The 15,544-nt window shown below is 48.3% G+C and overlaps 1 protein-coding gene across 1 annotated transcript in view; it reads right to left on the bottom strand.

The window, feature by feature from the left end:
• POLQ (DNA polymerase theta) overlaps positions 1–9,039 on the bottom strand; it is a 55,474-nt gene extending 46,435 nt beyond the window's left edge. Inside the window, exons 1-3 of the mRNA XM_066612658.1 lie at positions 8,901–9,039; positions 7,354–7,536; positions 1,624–1,754 (exon numbers count right to left, since the gene is read on the bottom strand). Of these exons, the coding sequence (XP_066468755.1) occupies positions 1,624–1,754; positions 7,354–7,536; positions 8,901–9,039 (453 nt within the window). The remainder of the gene's footprint in view (positions 1–1,623; positions 1,755–7,353; positions 7,537–8,900) is intronic.
• Between the last annotated feature and the right edge of the window lie 6,505 nt (positions 9,040–15,544).

Genomic DNA, 15,544 nt, shown 5'->3' with positions numbered 1-15,544 from the left:
CAGACGCCCTCCGTAGAAAGCCCTCTGGAGATGACCATTTGCCTTGGGGGGTTTAAGTGGCCGAAACCAAGAATTTCATTTTCCAGTTTTTGTTATCCATGGGTGTGGGGTCTAAGAATGGATCCTTTGTGGATTCTGAGGCTCCACACAAAACTGATTTGTAGTTTTTAAACAAGCAGATATATCTTATTAAGTCTGTTAAATCAAGAACTGTGAAAATGAGGGTTCGCTACATTTCCAACACATCACCAGTGCAGCCATTTACTTGAGATGACAAGAACTGTTTCCAGATGACCAGGCAGGTAAACTCAAAACTTCACTTGATCATACAGCTCCACAACTTTCCAGTCCAAACCCAACACTTCACTGTTGTCACATGAACTCTCCCACCTTCTGATCATGTGCCATCATAAGTGAAACACACACAATCATCACAGTGATAGAGGTTACGAATACCCAGGAAAACAAAACTACCATCAAGTCTACTAAATTTGCTATAGAAAAGAGGAACCTCCATGTGACTGCACTTGGTACAGGCGGGCCCCTATATCTGCAGGGGATCCATTCCAGGGCCATCGTTCCTGCGGATACAGAAACCATGGCTATGCCCCTCATGTGCCCATTAATGTTGTTTAGGTCCTTATCAGGGCAAAAATGCTATTGCTTTTAAAGGTCACTATAAGCATTCAGTCTTAAAGTGATGCGTAGGTAGGCTGCTGGCAGCCTGAATGCTTAAAAAGACTAATTTGAACACTAACAGGAAGCAGGAAGTTAACTGCTTCCTGTTAGCATTGATCAAGTCTCTTTTACAGCAACCTGTAAAAGCAAGAACATTTTTGCCCTGGTAAGGATCTAAACAATGTTAATGGGCGCATGGGGGGGAGCAGATCCACATATAAGTAAATCCATGCATACTGGATCCATTGATACAGGAGCCCACATGTACATTTATAAAGCTTCTTGGAGTAACTGAATTTTATGGAGTTTTCTACAGGACAATGTTTGCCATTCACTGTTGTTACTATTCTAAGACTTTAACTACCTGACCATCAGTTGATCAAGTGTTTCTTATTGGTTAAATTTCAACCTCTAGAAAGCCAACTGATCTATCCACCTTCAAAGCCAAATAGTTTATAGACTTTTATCCCAAATTTATCTCAGATATTTGAAATGTTTGAGTCCCAAATTCTGGCAGTGCTTGATTTAATCCAATTTATGGGTTGCAACCATGCTATAAACCAGTGTTTCTCAAACTGTGAGTCGGGACCCAGTAGGTGGGTCACGAGCCAAGTTCAGGTGGGTACCCATTCATTTCAATATTTTATTATAAATATATTAGACTTGATGCTACCATGGTATGTGACTGCATCTGGGGAAACATTTCAGACCTGTAGTTTTAACAAGCTACTACGTATATTCTTTTAACAATGATAGTCAGTAGGACTTACTCCTGGGTAAGTGTGGGTAGGATTGCAGTCAAGGATTGTTAAGAATTTTCCTGCTTGATAATGCCACTTCTGGTCATGACATCACTTCTGGTGGGTCCTGACAGATTCTCATTCTAAAAAGTGGGTCCTGGTGCTAAATGTGCAAGAACCACTGCTCTAAACATATGTTACTTACCTGCAAGTAATATTTCTTTTCTTTGGCTACCGAGACAAAGGGTAGGATGAACAAAGCTTTTTTGCGGGTTTCCAAGACTCTCTTCAATATAAGTAATTCAGCAACAAGTGTTTTGCCAGCACTTGTAGGAGCTGAAAGACATTTGAAAGGAAGACATGAATTTTCAAGAGAGATGCAATAGCTGGAGACAATTTTCCAGCACAGAATTTTTCACATCATAGGATGACAAACATTTAGGGTCCAAACTAAAGACTGCCAATACAGTAATACCTTGCACTTTCATCTGGTTAGGGACTAGAGCAGAGATGAAAGTAAAAAATAGATGAGTGTCAAAACATAGATTTATTTAGTTTGTCAATTTATATCCGCTGGCAAAAAGCATAAATAACTGCATATTTATAATATATTATTATTATTATATTATTATTATTATTTATATACTTGCCCTGGGGGCTGGGGGCTGGGGGCTGGGGCTAAGAATAGGCCCTCAGTTTGGCTGTACTTGTCGTAAGAGGCGACTAAACAGCCAACGGGTAGATGGGACTCGTCAGCCTAGGAAGGCAGCTCATCTAAGAGAAGGAAACTCTGACCTCAAACCTCCACTGCCTTGTGGCTACATCCAGTTCTGGAAAAGGCTTCAGGAGTCAACCTTGAGGCAAAATCAGGAGCCGGAGTCCCTTAGGCAGTTCATGGCTGAACACAGTCACGTTCTGGCAACTCCTGCGACGCCGCTGGAACCAACCGTATTGGCTTCTGCCTTTCCATTGGACCATTCCAGCGACGTGGAGAGGGGGGATTTGCTGCATGGGTAACAGCCTATCCTCCATACCTTCTTTACCCAGGCTTCGCGCACTGGAGAGGACACTCCAACTTCGCCGTACGGCGTCGGCACAACACGGGAAGCAGCAGTTTACCGGTTATAAGTCTTTGCTCGATTGGCGTAGAGCATGACGCCAGGGGCTGCTTCCGACGGTGGGAGAGATCATTGCATCTCATTGGGCAGCTACCGCCCGCCTTAAGCTGGGCAGTCCCCAGCCAGTAAGGTGTTGCCTCGCCACGGTCCGTTAACCTCATGGGGTGCGTGGGGTTTAGGGTGAAAACCGACAAGCGGATCGACAACTCTGCACCATGCAACAGAAAACAGAAAACTACTGCCCTAAAGCTGGGCACCTGGAACGTTAGGACAATGACACCTGGCTTCTCTGATGACCTGCAAGAAATAGATGACGCACGCAAAACAGCTGTCATTGACATGGAGCTGAGCAGACTGCAGATGGACATCGTCGCCCTTCAAGAGACTAGGCTGCCAGATTCCGGATCTGTCAAGGAGAGAAATTTCTCATTTTTCTGGCAGGGAAAACCACCAAACGAAACCAGGGAACATGGCGTTGGCTTTGTGGTCAGAAATACCCTGCTGAAATCCATCATCCCACCTACTGTGGGAAGTGAAAGAATTTTGTCCCTGCAGCTCCAGTCATCAGCAGGACCTATCACTCTCATCAGTGCTTATGCACTGACTCTGTCGTCTCCAGCAGAAGCCAAAGACAAATTCTATGATGACCTGGCCACCACTGTCAAGAAAATCCCTGTAAAAGAGCCATTGTTCATCCTCGGCGATTTCAATGCTAGAGTTGGTGCTGATAACAGTTCATGGCCCACTTGCTTAGGTCAGTTTGGCACTGGGAGGATGAACGAAAATGGCCAACGCCTGCTAGAGTTTTGCTGTCATCACGGTCTCTGTGTCAGCAACACGTTCTTCAACACAAAGCCCCAACATAGAGTCTCTTGGAGACATCCAAGATCAAAGCACTGGCACCAGCTCGACCTGATCCTCACCAGACGCTCCAGCCTTCCCAGCATCAAGATCACACGCAGTTATCATGGTGCTGCCTGCGACACTGACCACTCCCTGGTGTGCAGCAGAGTGAAACTGCAAACAAAGCGACTGTATCACACGAAAAAGGAAGGAAGACCTCGCATTGATACCAGCAAGACCCGGGATCAGAGAAAAGTGGAGGAATTTGCACAAGCGCTTGAGGAATCTCTTCCAGGCCCGGCCGACGCAAACGCATCCAACAGATGGGAACATTTCAAGAATACCGTTTACAACACCGCCTTGTCCATATTCGGCAAGAAGACCAACAAGGCGGCAGACTGGTTTGAAGCCCACTCTGAGGAGTTGACACCAGTCATTGAGGAAAAGAGGAGAGCTCAAGCAGCATACAAGGCCTGTCCCAGTGAGCGCAACCTGCAGGTCCTCCGAACTGCTCGCAGCAAAGTCCAACAGACTGCCAGGAGATGTGCTAACGACTACTGGCTCCAGCTCTGTTCCGAGATACAGATAGCAGCTGACACGGGCAACATCAAGGGGATGTATGATGGTATCAAGCAGGCCCTAGGTCCAACACAGAAGAAAATTGCCCCTCTGAAGTCTGCCACAGGCGAGGTCATCCAGGATCGGGCGCAGCAGATGGAACGCTGGGTGCAGCACTACTCTGAGCTATATTCCAGAGAAAATGTAGTCACCGAAGAAGCACTGAACAACATTGAGTGCCTGCCTGTGCTGGAAGAGCTTGACAGTGAACCAACCCTAGAAGAACTTCACGTGGCCCTGGACTCCCTTGCCTTTGGCAAGGCACCTGGAAAAGACAGCATCCCTGCTGAAGTCCTAAAATGCTGCAAAGAGATCATCGTCACTGAGCTGCATGAAATCCTCTGTCTCTGCTGGAGAGAAGGTGGAGTACCTCAAGACATGAGGGATGCAAACATCATCACGCTGTACAAGAACAAAGGTGACAGGGGTGACTGCAACAACTACCGCGGCATCTCTCTCCTTAGCGTTGTAGGAAAGCTGTTTGCCCGAGTTGTACTAAAGAGGCTCCAGGTACTTGCAGAGAGCGTCTATCCAGAATCGCAGTGTGGATTCCGAGCCAACAGGTCCACCACTGATATGGTATTCTCCCTTAGACAACTGCAGGAGAAATGCAGAGAACAACGACAGCCACTCTTTATAGCCTTCATAGATCTCACAAAGGCTTTCGACCTGGTCAGCAGAGACGGCCTCTTCAAGATTCTCCCCAAGATTGGATGTCCACCCAGGCTCCTCAGCATCATCAGATCTTTCCACAAGGACATGAAGGGCACTGTTGTCTTCGATGGCTCCACATCAGACCCTTTTGACATCCGAAGCGGAGTGAAGCAGGGCTGTGTTCTTGCACCAACCTTGTTTGGGATTTTCTTCGCTGTCCTGCTGAAGCAGGCCTTTGGAACTGCAACAGAAGGCATCTATCTCCGGACCAGATCAGACGGAAAGCTCTTCAACCTCTCCAGACTGAGAGCAAAATCCAAAGTCCAGCTGAAATGTCTGCGTGACTTCCTCTTTGCCGACGATGCAGCTGTCACTACCCACTCTGCCAAAGATCTCCAGCAGCTCATGGATCGTTTTAGCAAGGCCTGCCAAGATTTTGGACTGACAATCAGCCTGAAGAAAACACAGGTCATGGTTCAGGATGTGGACTCACCTCCCTGCATTACAATCTCTGAGCATGAACTGGAGGTTGTCCATGACTTTGTGTACCTTGGCTCAACGATCTCCGACACTCATTCTCTCGATACCGAGCTAAACAAGCGCATCGGTAAAGCAGCTACCACGTTTTCCAGACTCACAAAGAGAGTCTGGTCCAACAAGAAGCTGATGGAACATACCAAGATCCAGGTCTACAGAGCTTGCGTCCTGAGTACACTTCTGTACTGCAGCGAGTCATGGACTCTTCGCTCACAACAGGAGAGGAAACTGAGCGCTTTCCACATGCGCTGCCTCCGACGCATCCTCGGCATCACCTGGCAGGACAAAGTTCCAAACAACACAGTCCTGGAACGTACTGGAATCCCTAGCATGTATTCACTGCTGAAACAGAGACGCCTGCGTTGGCTTGGTCATGTCGTGAGAATGGATGATGGCCGGATCCCAAAGGATCTCCTCTATGGAGAACTCGTGCAAGGAAAGCGCCCTACAGGCAGACCACAGCTGCGATACAAGGACATCTGCAAGAGGGATCTGAAGGCCTTAGGGATGGACCTCAACAAGTGGGAAACCCTGGCCTCTGAGCGGCCCGCTTGGAGGCAGGCTGTGCAGCATGGCCTTTCCCAGTTTGAAGAGACACTTTGCCAACAGTCTGAGGCTAAGAGGCAAAGAAGGAAGGCCCATAGCCAGGGAGACAGACCAGGGACAGACTGCACTTGCTCCCGGTGTGGAAGGGATTGTCACTCCCGGATTGGCCTTTTCAGCCACACTAGACGCTGTGCCAGAACCACCTTTCAGAGCGCGATACCATAGTCTTTCGAGACTGAAGGTTGCCAATACAATTTATATACTGCTTTTCAACGGAAAGTTCACAAAGCGGTTTACAAAGAAAATCAAACAAACAACGAATGGCTGCCTGTCCCAAAAGGGCTCACAATCTAAAAGGATGCAAAGGAATACCAGCAGACAGCCACTAGAAAAGACAGTGCTGGGGTGAGGCGGGCCAGTTATTCTCCCCCCGCTAAATAAAAGAGCACCCACTTAAAAAGTGCCTCTTACTCAGTTAGCAGGGGTATGTGATATATGTGAATGTGTGCCAAACCTAAACAAACAGAAATAAAAGGAAAAAAATATAGAATATCATGGAAGGTTGGATGAAATTGGACAAAAGAAGAATGCACATGATCAAATTATGAAATGTAATTATAATTGAAAGTGGCTGAAAGAGCAAAGCAATGAAAGTCAAAGTATTGCTATATCAGCTTCATGTTGACCCAGGGCCCAATCCTATCCAATTTTCCAGCACCGGTACAGTTGCAATGCAGCCCCAAGGTAAAAGAAAAAATGTTCCCATATCTTAAGGAGGCCTCTATGACTGCTGCTCCACCACAAGCTGCAGTGCATGCCCCACTGGCACAGCTGCACCAGCATTGGAAAATTGGATAGGACTGGGCCCCCAGACTAGTACTGGTGGGCAGATGGAACGGATTCGTTATTTATTCTTCTTCATAACCTGTGTTTTACCATCTCTTGAATGAAAGAAAAAGGAAACACCTGTAACACATGAATAATCCTGGCCATGGGTTAAAAATTTTGATCGCTCCTCTCCGCACTCTCTGGCAAGCATGACAAGTCCTAACTTCCCTCCCAAACTTGGTGCCGGATAGAGAGCAGGGTTGTCCCCAGTTCTGCTGTATTTCCACAGAGCTTGGTGTGCCTCCCCACCCTGAGAAGCTACAGGGATTACTTGTATTTATGTCCAAAGAGGGAGAAAATTGGCTTTCTAGCACCATAACAAGCCCCAGTCCTCCTTCCCAGCTCTGGAAAAGAAAGCAGTGGCTGCCAATTTGGTGCTGAGCTGCCAAGAGATCCCTGAGGAGGAAACTCAGTTCAGCAAGCCTCAGCCTTGCTGGACAAGAGGGATGGGACTTGTTCCGGCATTTAGCTACCTAATGTCAACTGGAGTTGCAGGCACTAAAATGCCAATAGGAGTTCCAACTTAGAATTGTGGGAATGGACAAGGATCATTCCCAGAGTTGAGCTTGGCTCTAAAGGCTTCCCAAATGTCTCAGAAGTCCAGCACAACTGCGAGTACAAACCCAGCACATGCACATAAGAAAATGCTATTCAGTTCCAATAATAGAATCTGAGGACAGGTGTGGGGGACACAAAATCAAAACAATACATAATCTTAGGTAGTGGCATACCTGAGTAAACTAAGTTTTTCCCCTCCAGAACTTGTCCAACCATTAGGCACTCAGCTTGCCAGTGGAACATCTGCACTACTCCCAGACTGTGGTATTTCTCCAGGACTGCTTTGGGAAGTCCCCAGCTTGCTAACAGCAGTTTGTCAGCCTGGTCATCAGGAACTTCCATGTGCTCAGATTGTCCTGTTATGGGGATGAAAATCCATTATCAGCCTAAAACTGTAGCAGAGCAAGAGGCAATGCAATAGATATAGTTGGTCAATGACATTCCTATACCAAGTCACTGTATGTGAACAAGTTACAGTGTCCCAATCATAACAATAACCGTAAGTAATATGACTCTGTTTCCAGCAAGGCAATATTAAACATCCATAGGAGGAAAGAACTCCACGGTGCCAGTTAATCCTAAATTAAACAGAATCAAAGATGCTGATAAACTCCAACTCAACTTTCACACTGGAGAGAGTCTCTCTGGAAGGGTCAGTGCAATCTTACACAAGTTTCCTCAAAAGGGCTACGTCCACTCCTATGCATGCCTACTCAGAAATAAACCCCATTATAGTCAGTGGGGCTTGCACTTTGGTAAGTGTGGACAGGTACCGGCCTTAGTACCAGGTAAGAATACAGTGGGGTGTGGTTTTGAGAATCTCAGTAGCAATCTTGGGAGCCTGAGAGCGCACGTTTAGGCATACCTACTCAGAACTAAGTCCCCTTAGAGTCAATGGGGCTTACTCCCAGCTAAGTGTGGACAGGACTGCAGCCTGACAGACCTTTCAGCATACAGCAAAGGCCATCCTCTAAACCCGCTCAGCTTACATAAGGGCTAATAGAGCATCCTGTGTGACCCTGGCAGAGCCAGGATATCAGCACCTGCCTGGAACCACAATCCTATCCTCACACTGGGAGTAAGACCCATTGACTATAATGGGACTTACTTGTGAGTAGACATGCCTAGGCTTGGGCTCCAAAGTCACAATCCTAGCCACACTTACCTTGGAATAAGCCCCATTGGCTAGAACGGTACTTACTTGTGAGTAGACATGCACAGGCTTGGGCTCCAAGGCACAGTCCTAGCCATACTTACCTGGAAGTAAGCCCCATTGGCTAGAATGGTACTTACGGCTGAGTAGACATGCACAGGCTTGGGCTCCAAGGCAACACTTACCTGGGAGTAAGCCCCATTGGCTAGAATGGTACTTACGGCTGAGTAGACATGCATAGGCTTGGGCTCCAAGGCAACACTTACCTGGGAGTAAGCCCCATTGGCTAGAATGGTACTTACGGCTGAGTAGACATGCATAGGCTGGGGCTCTAAGGCAACACTTACCTGGGAGTAAGCCCCATTGGCTAGAATGGTACTTACGGCTGAGTAGACATGCATAGGCTGGGGCTCTAAGGCAACACTTACCTGGGAGTAAGCCCCATTGGCTAGAATAGTACTTACGGCTGAGTAGACATGCCTAGGCTGGGGCTCCGGGCTCCCATCCCCCGGCCGCCCAGCCTTCCCCCTTGCCCGCTCGGCGGGGCGTCAGGGCAGGACGACGTACCCGAGGGGCTGAGGCTCCGGCGCAGAGAGCGCTCCAGGCCGGGGGGAGGCGTCAGGACGAGGCCCCTCAGACCCGCTGAGCGCGGGGAGCGCTGCGGAGGGGGCGACCCCGGCTCCGGCCAGCCGCCGCCCGCCGCCATTTCCCGCGCCGGCATTCAAAGAGGCCTGAGGGGCAGGCGGCTGCTCGGGCTGCTCCTCCCTTTCCTGACCGCTCCGGAAGGCAGAAGGGCCTGGCCGGCGGCGGCTTCTCGGGTGTCTGCCGCAGCGCTGCTCACCGGGCGGGCGGGGAAAGCGCCCGCTCGAGGCTACCTGCTGCCCAACGTTGCACATACGCAGCAGGGACCAGGTGGGGCACCTGGGCAGAAGTGGGTGCAGCACAACCCCGTGCGTGCCTACTCAGAAGTAAGCCCCGTTGAGTCCAATAGGACTTGCTCCCAGGTAATGGAGCAGGCAGGGCCTCCAAGAAGACTTTTATCGGGGGGGGGGTTTCTCTTGGGCCCAAAGGGGGTGGTGGTGACAAGGGTGGGCATTGCAGGGGTGGCCAGGGGGCAAAGCAGGGCAGCAGCCAGGAAGTCTTTGGAGCCCAGGTGTACTGGGCTTCCCAGTGCAGAGCCCAGGTCTACCTGCCCATGCAGTGTCTGCAGCTAGGGACAGTCATATGGAAACCAAACACACTGCTAAGGACCCAGCCCTGTCCAGCTTTCCAGTCCCAATGCAGCCCTGAGGAAAGGGAACAAACGTTCCCTTACCTGGAAGAGGACTTTGTGGCTGCCCACAACCACAAGGTGCTTCATTGGCAAGGCTGCACAGGGGCTGAAAAGTTCCAGCTCCAGTGTAGCTACCATGCAGCCCCATAGTAAGGGAATTCATGTTCCCCCCAGTGACTGCCCTTCCACCACAGGATCCACAGCACACCCCACTGAGGTGACGGCACCAGCACTGGAAAGTTGGATAGGATTGGGCCATGAGTCTCTCTAAAATCTTTCAAATATTGAAAATCATTGTAGAAAATGAGCATCATCATGTTTAGCCTCACATGTCTAGCCTTCCTAGAATGGGAACTGTCCTGTGCATACTAAAGCTTCTGCAATAGCTGTAGCTCCACAGCTGTGTCTCTGAGCTCCTATACACTCCTTCATGGCAAGTGGCATAGACTCTATGGCGTGTAGATCCACTTGCCATGAAGGAGTGTATGGCATAGAGCAGGGCTGCCCAAACTTTTTGGCAGGAGGGAAAGAAAAGAATTAATTTACATTTCAAATTTGAATAAATTTACATAAATGAATATGTTAGAGATGAAACTTATATGAATGAATGAAGGTCTTGCAATAGCTCAAGGTCAATAAAAGGCCTTGCACAAAGCAAGACCAGCCTTTCCTTCACTGCTGCTGCTGGATCACAGACATGAAACAACAAGCAGAGGAGGGAGCCCCCATCCCACAGCTCATGCAAGAGGTCAAACAGTTGGCCGTCATGCTGAGAGCAATTGCATCAGGCCAGCGCAGGCTCCAGCAAGTCTCTGGAGGGCCAGAGGCTCATTGGAGACAGGTCTCCCTGAGGGCCAGATTGGGAGTCCTCGAGGGCTGCAAGTGGCCCCAGGGCCAGGGTTTGGGCAGCCCTGGCTACTGGGCACCCCAGCTACTGTAGTAGGCTGGTTTCTTCCCAGATTGACACTGTGTTGAGTGTTCTTGTATGCCCAGCACATATAGCTTTCAGTAGCAGTGGCAGCCGTGCACCCAGCAACCCATGCAGGCAGTGAGTTCAGGTGAGATAAGATCCTAGGAAATTTCTGGGCCCTCTTCTTGGGCCCTGTTTTTGACTTGGGCTCTGGTACCAATCACTCTGCTCATGGGCTCTGTGCGTAGGATTGCAACCTTAAAGCACAGTCCTATGAACATTTACACGTGATTGAGGTCAGTGAGCTTACTCTTAAACAAGTGTGCATAGATTACTGTGCTTCCTGGAACCAAGAATTCCAGGTCTGTTCTGTCCCCGCATTTTTAGAAAATACAAAAAGCTAGCACTTTCTTTGCTGACAACAATAGATTTTACAGTTCCTGTATTTTTGTGTAGGGCATGTTGCAGCATACATTTTTATGTGTCTGCATTTGTTTGTGGTCTATTGTGCACTTGCAGTGTGCATGTTTTTCCATGCTGTTTGGTGCATGAGTGAATTGGTAAGCACCTTAACCCTTCTCTTAAACCATATTTTTAAAAACCTGGAATTGTATATTATACCTTGTTTCAACAAAAAGTAGTTAAAGCAGTTACAACCCATCAAATGGCCCATCCAGCCAGGCCAACTCCTCAAAAAATCCTAGACTTTTAAAAATGTGGTATGTACTGTATATTTCATTTACTGTAATAATGTTCATATGTACACCATGTTTTAGAAATCTAGGTGCTCTTTTCCTTAATAAAAGATTGTCAGTGCTGGACAGTACTTGAACCAGTTGGAGCAGTGGTTCCTTCCTATCCCCATCAGCATGTTAGGTGCTACCACTGTGACCAGTACGGAGAACTGAGTTGGTCTGACTGGGTGAGCCATTTGATAGACATAACGGACCTGTTTCCAACCTGGCTGGCCCCCAATGCTTTCCTGCTAAAGGCTATACACTTGATGTGATAGTATAGTAATATGAGGGAGCTATATATATTCAATAGAAATGGAATTAAGGATAGTGTTGTCTGTCTTGATTGTCGCTGTCAGGCAATTATAAATTTCAGAGTTCTTTATGAGATCCACATCTTACTTCTCCAGTCCACCCAACTACTCAGCTTTTATTGTGTTTGAGCATAGTGGGGAAAGCCGACAGGAGCCGAGGGGCATCTGGTTCTGGACTTCTCATCCCTAAGGAATGAGGACAGGGAGGTTAGAGAACAACAAGGCAGGGACAGAGTAGGAGTAGGAATTGGGAGCGGAAACATGATGGGATGTGATAGCCCATCCAGCAAAATGACAGACTGCAAGGATAAAGGAGATAATAAGCAGCCCATCTTGAGGGACTTTGTATACAAGTAATTTTATGCGAATGCCCGAAGTTTCCAAGCAGAGATGGGAGAGCTGGAACGTTTGGTGACTAGGGAAAACATTGACATTGTGGGCATAACGGAAACATGGTTGAATGTGGAGAACCAGTGGGATACCGCAGTCCCAGGCTATAAATTCTATAGGAGGGACAGAGAGGGGCATGTTGGTGGTGGGGTAGCCATTTATGTTAAAGAAGGGGTGGAATCCAGCAGAGATTGAAGGAGGGTCCGTCTCCACCATAGAATCGCTTTGGGTTAAATTACCAGGTTCAAGGAGCAATATAATTCTGGGGGCATGCTATCATCCTCCAGACTAGAAACCAGAAGGGGACCTTGAAATGAGGAAACAGATCAGGGAGGTGACAAGGAGGGACAGAATTGTAATCATGGGGGATTTTAATTCTCACATCGATTAGGTCAATTCGTGCTCTGATCAGGAAAGAGAAACTGGTTTTCTTGACATGCTACATGACTGTGCTTTAGAGCAACTAGTCATGGAGCCCACCAGAGGACAGGCGACTCAGAATTTAATATTGTGTGGCACTCAGGACCTGGTTAAAGAGGTAAATGTTACTGAGCCATTGGGGAACAGTGACCATGCTGCAATTAGTTTCACCATGCATGTCGGGGGAAGAGTGCCAAACAAATTAACACAAAAACCCTTGACTTCCAAAGGGCGGACTTCCCTCAGATGAGGAGGCTAGTTAGTAAGAAGTTGAAAGGGAAGGTAAAGAGGGACCAATCTCTCCAGAGTGTGTGAAAGCTGTTTAAAACAACAGTAATAGAAGCCCAGGAGAAGTGTATACCGCAAAGGAAGAAGGGCTCAACTAAGTCCAGGAGGGTGCCCGCATGGCTAACGAGCCAAGTTAGAGAGGCTGTAAAGAGCAAGGAAGCTTCCTTCCATAAATAGAGGTCTTACCCTAATGAGGAGAATAAAAAGGAACATAAACAGTGGCAAAAGAAATGTAAGAAGGTGATAGCCAAGAGAGACTATGAGGAACACATGGCCAGCAACATTAAGGGAAATAATAAAAGCTTCAAATAGGAGCAGGAAACCCGCCAGAGAAGCAGTTGGCCCTCTCAATGGTGAGGGAGAGAAAGGGGAGATAAAAGGAGACTTAGAGATGGCAGAGAAATTAAATGAGTTCTTTGCATCTGTCTTCACAGCAGAAGACCTCAGGCAGATACCGCTGCCCGAAAGGCCCTTCCTGACTAAGGAATTAAGTCGGATAGAGGTTAAAAGAGAAGATGTTTCAGATCAATTGACAAATTAAAGATCAATAAGTCACCGGGCCCTGATGACATCCACCCAAGAGTTATAAAGGAACTGAAGAAAGAAGTTGCTGATCTCTTGACTAAAATATGCAACGTGTCCCTTAAAACAGCCACGGTGCCAGAAGATTGGAGGATAGCAAATGTCACGCCGATTTTTTTTAAAGGGAAAGAGAGGGGACCTGGGTAATTATAGGCCAGTCAGCCTAATGTCTGTTCCAAGTAAGATGGTGGAATGCCTCATCAAAGATAAAATCTTAAAACACATAGACCAACAAGATTTACTGAGGGAGAATCAGCATGGCTTCTGTAAGTCTTGCCTCAAAGCTTTTTGTATTGGCAACCTTCAGTCTCGAAAGACTATGGTATCGCGCTCTGAAAAGTGGTTCTGGCACAGCGTCTAGTGTGGCTGAAAAGGCCAATCCGGGAGTGACAATCCCTTCCACACCGGGAGCAAGTGCAGTCTGTCCCTGGTCTGTCTCCCTGGCTATGGGCCTTCCTTCTTTGCCTCTTAGCCTCAGACTGTTGGCAAAGTGTCTCTTCAAACTGGGAAAGGCCATGCTGCACAGCCTGCCTCCAAGCGGGCCGCTCAGAGGCCAGGGTTTCCCACTTGTTGAGGTCCATCCCTAAGGCCTTCAGATCCCTCTTGCAGTTGTCCTTGTATCGCAGCTGTGGTCTACCTGTAGGGCGCTTTCCTTGCACGAGTTCTCCATAGAGGAGATCCTTTGGGATCCGGCCATCATCCATTCTCACAACATGACAGAGCCAACGCAGGCGTCTCTGTTTCAGCAGTGAATACATGCTAGGGATTCCAGCACGTTCCAGGACTGTGTTGTTTGGAACTTTGTCCTGCCAGGTGATGCCGAGGATGCGTCGGAGGCAGCGCATGTGGAAAGCGTTCAGTTTCCTCTCCTGTTGTGAGTGAAGAGTCCATGACTCGCTGCAGTACAGAAGTGTACTCAGGACGCAGGCTCTGTAGACCTGGATCTTGGTATGTTCCGTCAGCTTCTTGTTGGACCAGACTCTCTTTGTGAGTCTGGAAAATGTGGTAGCTGCTTTGCCGATGCACTTGTTTAGCTCGGTATCGAGAGAAAGAGTGTCGGAGATCGTTGAGCCAAGGTACACAAAGTCATGGACAACCTCCAGTTCATGTGCAGAGATTGTAATGCAGGGAGGTGAGTCCACATCCTGAACCATGACCTGTGTTTTCTTCAGGCTGATTGTCAGTCCAAAATCTTGGCAGGCCTTGCTAAAACGATCCATGAGCTGCTGGAGATCTTTGGCAGAGTGGGTAGTGACAGCTGCATCGTCGGCAAAGAGGAAGTCACACAGACATTTCAGCTGGACTTTGGATTTTGCTCTCAGTCTGGAGAGGTTGAAGAGCTTTCCGTCTGATCTGGTCCGGAGATAGATGCCTTCTGTTGCAGTTCCAAAGGCCTGCTTCAGCAGGACAGCGAAGAAAATCCCAAACAAGGTTGGTGCAAGAACACAGCCCTGCTTCACTCCGCTTCGGATGTCAAAAGGGTCTGATGTGGAGCCATTGAAGACAACAGTGCCCTTCATGTCCTTGTGGAAAGATCTGATGATGCTGAGGAGCCTGGGTGGACATCCGCTCTTGGGGAGAATCTTGAAGAGGCCATCTCTGCTGACCAGGTCGAAAACCTTTGTGAGATCTATGAAGGCTATAAAGAGTGGCTGTTGTTGTTCCCTGCATTTCTCCTGCAGTTGTCTAAGGGAGAATACCATATCAGTGGTGGACCTGTTGGCTCGGAATCCACACTGCGATTCTGGATAGACGCTCTCTGCAAGTACCTGGAGCCTCTTTAGTGCAACTCGGGCAAACAGCTTTCCTACAACGCTAAGGAGAGAGATGCTGCGGTAGTTGTTGCAGTCACCCCTGTCACCTTTGTTCTTGTACAGCGTGATGATGTTTGCATCCCTCATGTCTTGAGGTACTCCACCTTCTCTCCAGCAGAGACAGAGGATTTCATGCAGCTCAGTGACAATGATCTCTTTGCAGCATTTTAAGACTTCAGCAGGGATGCTGTCTTTTCCAGGTGCCTTGCCAAAGGCAAGGGAGTCCAGGGCCACGTGAAGTTCTTCTAGGGTTGGTTCACTGTCAAGCTCTTCCAGCACAGGCAGGCACTCAATGTTGTTCAATGCTTCTTCGGTGACTACATTTTCTCTGGAATATAGCTCAGAGTAGTGCTGCACCCAGCGTTCCATCTGCTGCGCCCGATCCTGGATGACCTCGCCTGCTGCAGACTTCAGAGGGGCAATTTTCCTCTGTGTTGGACCTAGGGCCTGCTTGATACCGTCATACATCCCCTTGATGTTGCCCGT

Source organism: Tiliqua scincoides, chromosome 2 (genome assembly GCF_035046505.1).
Source record: "Tiliqua scincoides isolate rTilSci1 chromosome 2, rTilSci1.hap2, whole genome shotgun sequence".
Classification (NCBI taxonomy): Eukaryota; Metazoa; Chordata; class Lepidosauria; order Squamata; family Scincidae; genus Tiliqua; species Tiliqua scincoides.
Note: the sequence above shows the minus strand (reverse complement) of the source record. Positions and strands in the feature narration are given on the sequence as shown.